Raw genomic sequence first — 10603 nt, forward strand, 5'->3', positions numbered from 1 at the left:
AAAATCATTGCTCAGGTCATGGCACACCCCTGTGGGCTGGAGGCATGCAGGGCCAGCCCAGCCTCACAACCAGTTCCTCGGGCTGGTGCAGGGATGGATCTCACTGGGAGCAGAGGTTGTACTCATGGGGTCCTGGATGACATTTCCTGCAGGGAATAGTGCCTGGCAGCCCGAGCAGTGGGCTCATGGCCATGCTGTGGGAAAATCCAGGCTGGGACCTGGCTCTGCTGTGCCTGGGCCCCCCATCCTCCCTTAAGACAACCCCCATTCCCCCCCAAAGGCAGTGACCCCATGGCTTCACACCCGCCCTTGGCTGGAGGGGCTGCTCTGTGTAAGGGTGGGGGTCTGGGGCACAGCCAGAGGGGGGATGGGATTGATGGGCTGTGTCTGGGTGAGGGATGAACCTGGGCACACAGGTCCTCTCTGGCACAGGGCTCCAGCACACAAAAATTGGATTCCCCCCATGCCCCAGGCCCCTCTGAGACTGTGGGTGCTCACTGCTGCAGCAAAGCCCAAGAATGAGAAGACCTTGACAGCTCCATTTGAGACATCTAGAAAGGGCTGGAAGGAGCAGGGACCCTCCCAAGCTCTGTGGAAAGGCTGCACCGTGCCCAGCCAGAGGTGCTTTAATGACTGTTTTGGATCCCCGGGAGCCAACCTCCTCCCACTCGGCCCGGGGTAATTCGCCTCCTCCGCGGGCTGCAGCAGTTGTTGACTGGCGGATTGTGGCTGGTAGAACAGGTTCTCTGCAGGGAGTTGTCTCCGAAACCCTGGAGCCGTGGATGGCCCGAGCCGCGGGTCCCGGGCCTGGCAGCGAGGAGGGCTCTGGTTGTGCGTGGCACTGCTGGGCAGGGCGGCCCTCGGCCGCTGGCACACAAATCACAGCCCTGCCTGTGTCAGGTAGATAAGGAACCATGTGATGCAGCTGGTGGGAGCGGAGGCAGGCAGGGTGAAGGTGCACAGGGAAATAACCTTGCAGGGAGTTCCTCCCTCCTCCCTCCCTTCTCGGGGAGCAGAGTCTCCGGGCAGCGCTGATCCCGCGGCTCCCTTGGCCTGGATGCCCGCTCAGCTTCTGGGGGCTCTCTGAACTCCCGGCTCGCAGCAATGTCCTTCAGCAGGAGGAACTGGTCCGATCTCTCCAGGTAAGTGCTGGGGATTAATGCTTAACCCTTTCCAGCAGGGCACGGAGGGGTGAGGGGGGGCTGCTGGTGGCCAAGGGGCTTGGGGAGGATGGGAGGAGGGGGCAGCTGCCCTGGGAGTGTTTGCTGTTTGCAGAGGTGAATGCCAGCCCCACGGAGAGCTCAGCACTGCTGGAGTTTCTTGTGGCTGGGCAAGATCGGAGGCGTTTTTGTTTCTGCTGCCTAGGGAAGCTGGGCCAGGCACAGGAGAATTACCTGGATAAGCATTCTCACGCCATGCTGGATACATTTTGGGTCTGATTTGCCTTTCTTTGGGGAACAGACTACCTGGGCTGTGCCTCCAGCCTTGCTCTGAGCTGGCTGGGGACGTTTCCTGTCCCCCCATGCCCATGCAGCCCCTGGGTGTGTGTCCTGCTCTGCCTGCAGCCCCTCCTGTGCTGAGCCAGCCCTGAATCAGCGGCACTGACTGAGCAATCCCTGAGCAATCCCTGCAGCACCGCCAGCTCCCTCGGCTTCCCAAAGAGTGCTCCAGAGCAGGGGAGGCTCCTGGGCACCCTGGGCTGGGTCAGGCTCTCACATGAGGCTGGAGTGAGGTGGGATCAGCCCTGACCCCCTGCAGACCCCAGGACAGCCTGGGCTGCACAGGAGCAGGGATGGAAACTCAAACAGAGCCACCCTGTGCCACAATCAGAGTAGGAACCCTGGCCCAAATGGATGTTATGGCTCTGAGACTTAATTGCAAACCTCAGTACCAGGTGTAAGAAAGGGGAGTCCCTAGAATCCCAGACTGGTTTGGGTGGGAAGGACCTTAAAGCTCATCCAGTCCCACCTTCCACTGTCCCAGGGTGCTCCAAGCCCTGTCCAGCCTGGCCTTGGACACTGCCAGGGATCCAGAGGCAGCCACAGCTGCTGTGAGTGCCCTGAGTGCCAGGGCCTCCCCACTCTCACTGTGAAAAACTTCCTTATTTTAGTTGAGACCCCACTGCTCAGAGGCCACCAGCTCTCAGCTGCCTCTGGTGTGGGTGGGACAGATCCAGAGGCCACTCCAGCCCTGTCCTGATCCATCTCCCCTGAGCCCGACCTGCCCCAACACCAGCCCAGCTGGGTCCTGCACCCCGTGTGTTTCACAGCCCCAGAAGGCATTTCCTGAGCTCTCCTGAGATTAGGCAGCACTGAAACAGCAGAAATGTCAGAAATCTCTGTGCTAATCATTGACAGGGCAGGAAAGGACAAGGCAGGGATAGTTGCCCAAGTTTTTTACTCATCTCTTTCAGCTAAAAAAGGTAAGACAGCAAAAAATAAATCCGTCTTTGAAAAGAGGAGAGAAAGATTGGCAGAGTAGATCCATAGCCTGATGGGTGGATCACTTAATTACAAATAATGAGGAGCTGCCTGTGGATAGTGCCAGGTCTTGTGCTGCCTCAGAAGGAACCACGGTAATTCAAGGCAGGAAAATCCCATTTTCACTTTGAAGGAGGCTGTGTAAAATCAAAGAAGTACCCGGTTGTTGTGAGGATTTAGCTCGGCATTAGTGCTCCGTGCTGTCACTGCTTGAGGGACAGGAGTGCAGAGGCCCCGGGATCTGTGTCCCCTCCCCGGGAATCTGCCTGCTGGGATGTGCCCGGGAGCGCCGGGGCTGTGAGAACACGGCCGGGCTGTCCCAGCCGGGGATGCTCCCTGGGCACCTCCAGCCTTCACCAGCCCCGTCCGTCCCGGTGCCGAGCGGGCATCGGAGCCCGCCCGGAGCTCCCCAGCCCGGGTCCGATTGCTGTGGGGGCTGTTCGGCTGCGGGGCCAGCGGAGGGAAGGGCAGGGCAGGGCAGGGCAGCCCTGTCCCCAGCCCACACAGTCCTGTCCCCAGCACAGCCCTGTCCCCAGCACAGCCCTGTCCCCAGCCCACACAGTCCTGTCACCGGCCCGGCCCAGCCCTGTCCCCAGCCCTGTCCTGCCCTGTCCCCATCCCTGTCCCCTTTCCTGTCCCCAGCCCTGTCCTCGCCCCCTTCGCGCTCCGCTGGCCCCGCCGCGCTCCCGCCCGCCCCGAGCAGGAGGAGCAGAAGCCGCGAGCACTCGCGGGGGGTAAAGCGGTTTAATTTATGACCGGCTGGGATTACTCAGTAACTCGGAACCAGCCGCAAGTCCCCGCTCGTAATGCGGCCCTGCCCCTCTGACTTTCGCTAAAAGTCAAATTCGTGGCAAAGGCTGAGCTGGGGTGAGGTCCTGGCACGGACCCTGGCAGGGAGGCTCTGCTGGGGTGCCCTGCAGTGTTTGTGGCTGATTGAGGGCTCGTGTTGGGGGAGAAGAACCAGGCTCTGAAAAGCTCCATCAGCCAATAAAAATATTTTCCAGCACATTTCATGCACCAGCACAGAGGGTGGGAAGCTTTGGCACAGAGAAAGGATGGCAGAGCTGGTGTTTTCTGGACAACTTTTTATTCCAAGTGGTATTTTATTAAAACAAATCAAAACAAAAACCAAAAGTAATAAAACCCAACCCGCATTTGGCTTATGCAAAATAAAATGCTCAAAGATGATTCCAAACCTCATCTTTTTGTCTCAGTCTGTGATCATAAACAATTCCCAGTCCAGGCACATGCAGGGGGTGAAGAGGAGCCCTGCCAGCCCCATCCCCAGGCAGAGCCTCTCAGCAGTTGCCTTCAGCCTCTGATATTTTTGCATCTGAGGGTTTTTGCTCTATAAAAACTAAATTACCATCACCACATCTTGGTTTTGGCCAAAAGTCTTGTGCCATAGTGGTTACCCTTCCAGTTTGTGTGGTTGAGGTCTGTGTGGTAGCTCAAGGGTCCTGGTCTGGCTGAGTTACAGGTTCAATATCCTTCCCCTGCAAGGTTGGCTTAATATAGGGATTCCTTTGAAATGAGTGCTCCCTCCAGCAGGAGAAAATGGGAGTTGGGAAGTCAAGTGCTTGCTTTGGGAAGGGCCTGCATCAGCTGGGTGGAGTGAGAGCCCTTTGGGGTGCTTGGCTTGTGCTGGCCTTGCTCTCCTCCAGCAAGGTGACTTCTGCCAGCCCTTGGCCTTGCCCAGGGTGTAGCAGTTCCTTTCTTGTCTGGCACCAGGGCTTCAGGGTGCCCATGCAGGACACAGCCCCCCCATGTCCTTATGTTTCCTCCCAAACAGCCTGGCCAGGCAGAGGACCCTGGAGGATGAGGAAGAGCAGCAAAGAGAGCGCCGGCGAAGGCACCGGAACCTGCTGTCCTCCACCTCCATGGAGGAGGAACCTGCCAGCCCTGCCAAGGACACCAGCCCAGCTTCCAGCAGGTCTGTGGGCTCCTGCTGGCATTGGCCTGGCTCCTGACACCGGGCCCTGGCTGAGCTGTGGGCAGAGCTCACAGCCCTGGGGAGGAGGGATGGGCACGAGGGGGACACCTCGGGTGGGCTCCCCATGGCACAGGGGCAGGAGTGGGGGAGGGCTGGTGCCAGGGCCAGGCTCAGGGTGGTGCTGCAGGTGGATCTGCAGCAGGTAAGGGGTGCCCAGCTCTGCAGGGCAGGAGAGCAGAGCAGGCAGAGCCTGGCTGGCTGTGCTGCCCCTCTGGACCTCACAGTGACGCTGTGGCACCTTTGCTGAAGTGGGGATCTGAGCCAAGGGCTTTCCACTGGTGCTGCCAAAGTCCCTGGCTGCAGGGAGCTGGGGTTTGGAGGTACTCTGGGACCAGGCTGCCCTTACACAACCTGACCTACTCTCTAAATTGGTCCTGGGAGTGTCCAGTATTTAGGTAGTTTGTGTCCACAGTGAAGCTCCCACTCCAGAGGTGTTCCTGTGTTTCAGACAGGATGGAGTTGGGACTCTCGGCCTGGATAAGGGGTGAAGGGGAGCTGGGCATGACTAAAATGAACCAGCTGGGAAGGACAAGTTCTTCCCTGGTGCTGACACAGGCTGGCCATGTGGTGATTGCAATTCAGGAGGAGGGCAGATGTTATCCCATCTCCTCCCCAGTGTGCAGACACAGCCTTTGTGTCTGTGTCCTCCTGCCCCTTCCCAGTCCTTGTGCCTGTTTGCCTGGGGGAAGGAGGGGAAACAGCTTTTCACTGTGGGTGGACCTGCCAGAGCAGATTGGCTTCCAACCAACACTTCCCACTTTAAGTTGGTGGGATTTTTCCTGGTCCAGTGAAGAGTCACAGCCACCCTTCTTATCCAGCAGCAGACCCAGACTGCCCTGAGCCTGGATCTCTTTGGCACAGGACTTGGTGGGTTCTGGTGTCCTGGAATGAGGCTGCAGAAATGCTTCATCTCTACGACAGAAAGGAAAAAAAATAATTTTAATCCAAACTTTTTCTCAGACAGCTGAGCTGGGGTGATGGGGATGAGAGTGGCTGCAAGCCTGGTCTGCAAGGAGGACTCCAGGATGTTTGTGGGATTTTTATGTCCCTCTCCAGAGCCTTTTGCCTCACTTGCAGCATGAAATGCACCCCTCTGGCCCCAGGTGCTGAGGTTGTCATCCCATGTTGTCCCTGTCCCTAGACCTTCATCCCTGGTGAAGCCGCAGTCTCCGGAGGATGGGGAGGAGCGAAAGCTCTCAGAGGTGCTGAAGACACAAGAAGGGAGAAGAACGAGGTGTCTCCCAGCTGTGTCTGAAAAGCTGAGGCAGGAGAAGGAGCAGAAGGAGGCAGGGGTGGCAGAGAGCTGCCCGGAGACAGAGGCACAGCCCCGCAGGAGGCAGGAGAGCAGCCGGGCTGCAGAGGAGGCGGCCGGGGGCAGAGGGGACCCGCCCCAAGACAAGAACGTGGAGCCAGCCCCCGAGAGGAAGGTGCTGCTGAGGACACGGCTCCAGGACAAAGACCAGGGAGTGCAGACTCCTCGGGGGGAGCAGAGGAAGGAGGCAAAGGAGCCACCAGAGGTGGGGAGCTGCCGTCTCCGGGAGGTGAAGATCCTCACCAGGGTGGGAAACCGCAGCACAGAAGAGAAAAGCTCAGTGGTGACCTCATCTCCAGAGCAGCAGGTAAGCAGGAATGGATGGAGCACCAGGCCTCGGGGGGAGAGGTCCTGGGTGCTGGAAGAACCAGAGAAAGACACAGCCCAAAAGTACCAGGAGGGAAATGGGACCTGGAGGATTTTGAGGAAGGTTTTTCAGAGAGCTGCAAAGCATGAAGTGGTGGACAGGGTCCCACCACCTCCTTCCCCTCCCTGGTCTGTGCTGTCCTGATCACCTTCTCCAGCAAGGCCCACTGATTGCCATCATGGTGACACTGAAGGGCTGTTGGGGACTCTCTAAGTCCAACGAAGACAGGAAAGGTTTGGAGGGTTTTGATCTCAAACTCTGGCCTCCAACCCAGTTCCCGCCCTGACTGTTCCACTCCTGCACCTCAGTCCTCTCTGCAGGCTCTGCAGGGATACATCTGAGGTCTCCTTTTTCCTCAGCAGCCATCCAGGAACCCCTCAAAGCAGGTAATCCAGCTGTCCCCTCCCCGAGATGAAGCTGCAGAAAAGCCAGACCCTTCTCCAACCCACGTCACCTCCATCCGACGGGCCAGCCCAAGAACCGTCTCCTTCAGGGTAAGAGCTGAAGCAGGTGGGGAAAGGATTCCAGTGAGGCAGTGGAGGATGGGGGGAAGGAAGGATTGCTGTGGCCTCTGGATTATGTGGGCAGAACCTGTTCCCAGAAGTGTGCTCAAAACTTACCCTTGGGCTGGGCACTGCAGTCCTGCTTCCCTCTTCCCCCATTTTCCTTCTCCATGAGGATGAACATGTCCAGTTCATCCACCTTGTGCTTGCCAGAAAACTTATGGGAAGTATGAGAAAACAGGGAACTCATTGTCCTCAGAATTTCCAGTGCCACAGGAATTGCCATCCACCTTCCAGCCTTTCCAGTCATATGTGAAAGCACAGGATAAAAATAACATCCATCCTCCCTCCCATCCCATGTTACAGTCTGAGAATATTTCATTTCAAAAGAGATCTCTGGAATGAAGTGATTGGAGAGGCTGGGAAAGCCTAGAACTGTCAAGATCATCCCTGCTGTGAGTCAGGGCTGACTGGCTACACTTGATTGACTTCCATGAGGCTTTACTGGGAATAAAACTGTTATCACCATAAAGTGTCTATAGTCTGGGGAGCTTTGATATGAGATAAGCTCTGGTGTGGGTGCAAATGGAGCTTTCGTGGGGGAGATCAGTAAGATAGTGTCTCCCATGCTTATCTTGGATAACCAAAGTTCACTGCAGCATCTCCTCTCCTTGTGTCTTCCAGATCATCTCCAAGAAGCAGAAAGAAGAGAGCCAAAGCCCTCTCACAAGGAGGTCAGCACCTCTTGTCGTGTTGCTTTGGTCCTGCTGGGCAGGAATGGCCATCCTTTGTTTTCCAAGGCAGGAGGAGGTGCTGGGGCCTGGCTCAGATCTGCTGGACATTGGTCCCCAGCCCTGTGGAGAGGGCAGGCAGCGATGCTTGGCAGGGGACAGGACAATGTCCAAGTGCAGCTTGCATCTGAATGAGATCCTGGAACCACAGAATGGTTTGGGTTCCAAGGGACCCTGCAGATCTCATTCCAACCCCTGCCATGGGCAGGAACATCCTCCACTGTCCCATGTTGCTCCAATATCCCCCAGCAAGCCCCCACCTCTCTGGGGTCATGTAGCTCCATGTTGGTGCTTGTGTGCACAGGTGCCATCCATGGGGACATCAAAACAGCTCCATGAGCAGCCTGACCTGGCTTTGGTGACCAGATCAGGGGATCCTCCACCCCTCTGTGGGCAGGTGTATGCAGAGCCACACTGACATTGGGGGTGATGCAGTCCAGGGCTGGCAGAGCTGAACCCAGGGCAGACTGAGGAGCTCTGAGGTATTTTGGTGCTCAGTGTGGCCCTGGAAAGGCAGTGACACCCAGAGAGCTCAGTCACCAGCAGGGGCTGGGCTGCTTGGTGCACCTGGCAGACAGATGCAGGAGTGCTGGGTGGGATGGGGCCTTCTCCTGCCAGGTGCAGCTCCCCAGGACCATGGGCTGATCCCAGGACATGCTGGGGGGGCTGGTTTCAACTCTTCCCTCTTGTTCCCCAGTGCAAGTCTGAGGGTCCCAGGCAGCAACAGCACCATTGGGGAGAAGCTGGAAAAGTACAACTCAGCTGTGCAGGTACTGAGGGCACTCAGCAGAGCCAGGAGGGGATGGGGGGCAGAGAGGGGTGGCCTGGAGCCCAGTGGGGAGGGGAGGGCCTGAGCTGCACCAAGTACAGAGCTGATGGGGAAGAAGGAGATGGAAAGGCAGGAAAAGGGATTGGCCTCAAGGTTTTAGGAGCAGAGACCCTTGGAGGGGGTCTGGGGATGCTGCATGGCCCTGCAGGGAGGAGATGTCCTGTGGAGAGGGTCTGGGGATGCTGTGGTCCCTTGAGGGAAGCAGTGCACAAAGCTGTGAGCTGGTGATGGGCAGCAGGGGACCGGACCCCAAGGGGCTCAGGGTACGAGCCAGAAGCTGGGCTTTTCTTTTCACCCCGGGATGCAGCACAGCCCTGCTGACGCCCCTCTCTCTCGCAGCGCTCGGAGGGGGTGAAATCCTCCGTGCCTGCCCAGAAGAGTCGCCTGCTCTCCTCGGAGGGGGTGGCGAGCAAGCGCAACTTCTTCGAGAGAAGCGCTCCCGGCAAGGCGGAGCCGGCGGCTCCCAGGAAGGTGAGGCAGGAGCGGGGACCTGAGCGCTCTGTGCTGGGCAGGCACCGCCGCTGGGCAGATCCTCCCCTCTCCCGATACCGGGCTCAGCCTGGCAGGCTGCGGCAGGGAGCGGGGGAGCTGATGCCAGGGCTGCCCCGGCGCTGTGTGGGTTCCTGCCGAGCGCTGGAATTGGAGGAGCTGGGATGGAGCCAGTGTGTGGGCTGGGCTCTGTGCCGCAGCTCCGCTCAGGCTCCCCGTGCCCTGGGGACTGGGCCGGGTTACATTCGTGCACGGAGAGCCGCTGCTGCAACCCTGGTGTCCCTCTCTGTGCCACAGGACAGCCTGAAGATCCCAGGGTCGGTGACATCCCGCATTAATCTGTGGATCAGCCGAGCTCAGGAGCCTGCCAAGGAGGAAAACGGCAAGGTAGCAGCTTGTGTCAACCTCAAGTGAGAGCCCTGAGAGCCGCAGGCTCACAGGACATGGTGCTGCACCTTGGGGCAGGGTTGAAAGGTTGGATGAACCCTTGGCTGAACCTGTTAAAGGGTTTGGGAGCAGTTTAGCCAGATTTGGAGGTATCAGAGCTGCAGGACCACCACAAAGAAATATCAGGGCTCTCCTTGTTGCTGTGTCCTGACTGTGAGCCCAAAATTCCCAGGACAGCTGATTCCAGCCCTTGAGGTTGAGGAGGGAGAGGAGCCAGCTGGGTGCATGTCCCAGGACATGCAGGGATACCTGACTCTGGCCCCCAGCACGATCCCATCTCTGCCATCCCATCTCCTCTGCCTGGATGAGCAGCTCTGCCTGGGGCCAGGGGGAGAGGAGCTGTGTGCTCAGCCCTTCAGCTCTGAGGGGCTTGGAGAGGTCCTGGTGCATGAGGGGTCTGGAGTCATCTGCACCCCCACTTGAAACCACCCCCCAAAAATGAGGGGGTCTCGTGGCTGTGGGTGCCAGGTGCCCGGCCAAGGGGACTCAGAGGTCACCACTTGGCCATGTGCAGGAGAGGGACAAGAGAGCCTTTGGCTGTTGGGTGTTCCTGGAAAGGAGGGGCTCAGCAGGTCCTGGGCAGGTCTCACTGCTCACAGCAGAGAGGGCTTTGGCCACTGCTCGTGGCAGCCCAGGAGGGGCAGCTGCAGCCCAGCCCTGCAGCCAGGGAAGGTGGATCCAGGCTGGGCTGGGAGATGGGCACTGCCCAGATGTGTCTGTGCCAGGCAGCTGTGCCAGCAAAGGGTTTGGTCCAGGGGTGACTCCTGGGGAAAGCCTGCAGCTCCTTGATCAATTCTTCAATAGCACCTGCTCCACTTCTGTGGCTGGAGCTGCACTTGGCTCTGAGGGTCTCCCAGGTGCAGGATCCCAAAGCTGGCTGGTTTTACCTGGACAGTGTGTGCTTCAAGGTCTGGGTACAGTCAGACCGAGGCAATGCTGCACACGACGCTTGGGGAAAACTTTGTCCTGTCACTTCTGACTCTCCTGTTTGCAGGAAATCCGGAGAATCAACAGCCTGGCAAAGCGAGATGTCTGGATAAAGCAGCCTGGGGACACCTCTGGAGACACCAAGGTAATTATGGAACTGCTCTGGAGCCTGGTGCATCATCTGAGACAGAGCCAGGATGTACAGGGAGAGGTGACGTGGGGGAATCAGGACCCTGTGACTTTGGGAAGTCAGCAGGAGGGGACAACTGGAGGCATCTGTAAGGGAGAGGAGGACTCTGGTCTGGGAGGAGAAGGGAAGTGGCCTGTCATGGGATTTAGGGGATCCCTGCCTGCCCCATCCCCAGGTGGGGACAGCCGCTGTCCTGGTTAAAGCAGCTGCAGCTGGTGGGGTTGCAGCCTCAGGCACTGCCTCAGTGGTTCCACTTTCTTTTGCAGTTGCAGTAA

General features: G+C 58.3%; 1 protein-coding gene across 1 annotated transcript; it reads left to right on the forward strand.

Moving 5' to 3' along the window:
- Nucleotides 1–1104: 1104 nt before the first annotated feature.
- LAD1 (ladinin 1) lies at nt 1105–10603 on the forward strand. Its single transcript, XM_054648527.2, has 10 exons — nt 1105–1142; nt 4273–4413; nt 5615–6092; nt 6512–6646; nt 7340–7389; nt 8144–8216; nt 8615–8746; nt 9062–9151; nt 10206–10283; nt 10595–10603. The coding sequence occupies exons 1-10, from the start codon at nt 1105–1107 to the stop codon at nt 10601–10603; spliced, it is 1224 nt and encodes a 407-aa protein (XP_054504502.2).

Source organism: Agelaius phoeniceus, chromosome 25, assembly GCF_051311805.1.
Source record: "Agelaius phoeniceus isolate bAgePho1 chromosome 25, bAgePho1.hap1, whole genome shotgun sequence".
NCBI lineage: Eukaryota > Metazoa > Chordata > Aves > Passeriformes > Icteridae > Agelaius > Agelaius phoeniceus.

Coding starts and splice junctions, on each gene's coding strand:
- LAD1 (XM_054648527.2), top strand. CDS start 1,105: ATGTCCTTCAGCAGGAGGAACTGGTCCGATCTCTCCAG. Junction 7,390..8,143: donor CAAAGCCCTCTCACAAGGAG/GTCAGCACCTCT, acceptor CTTGTTCCCCAG/TGCAAGTCTGAGGGTCCCAG. Junction 8,747..9,061: donor AGCCGGCGGCTCCCAGGAAG/GTGAGGCAGGAG, acceptor TCTGTGCCACAG/GACAGCCTGAAGATCCCAGG.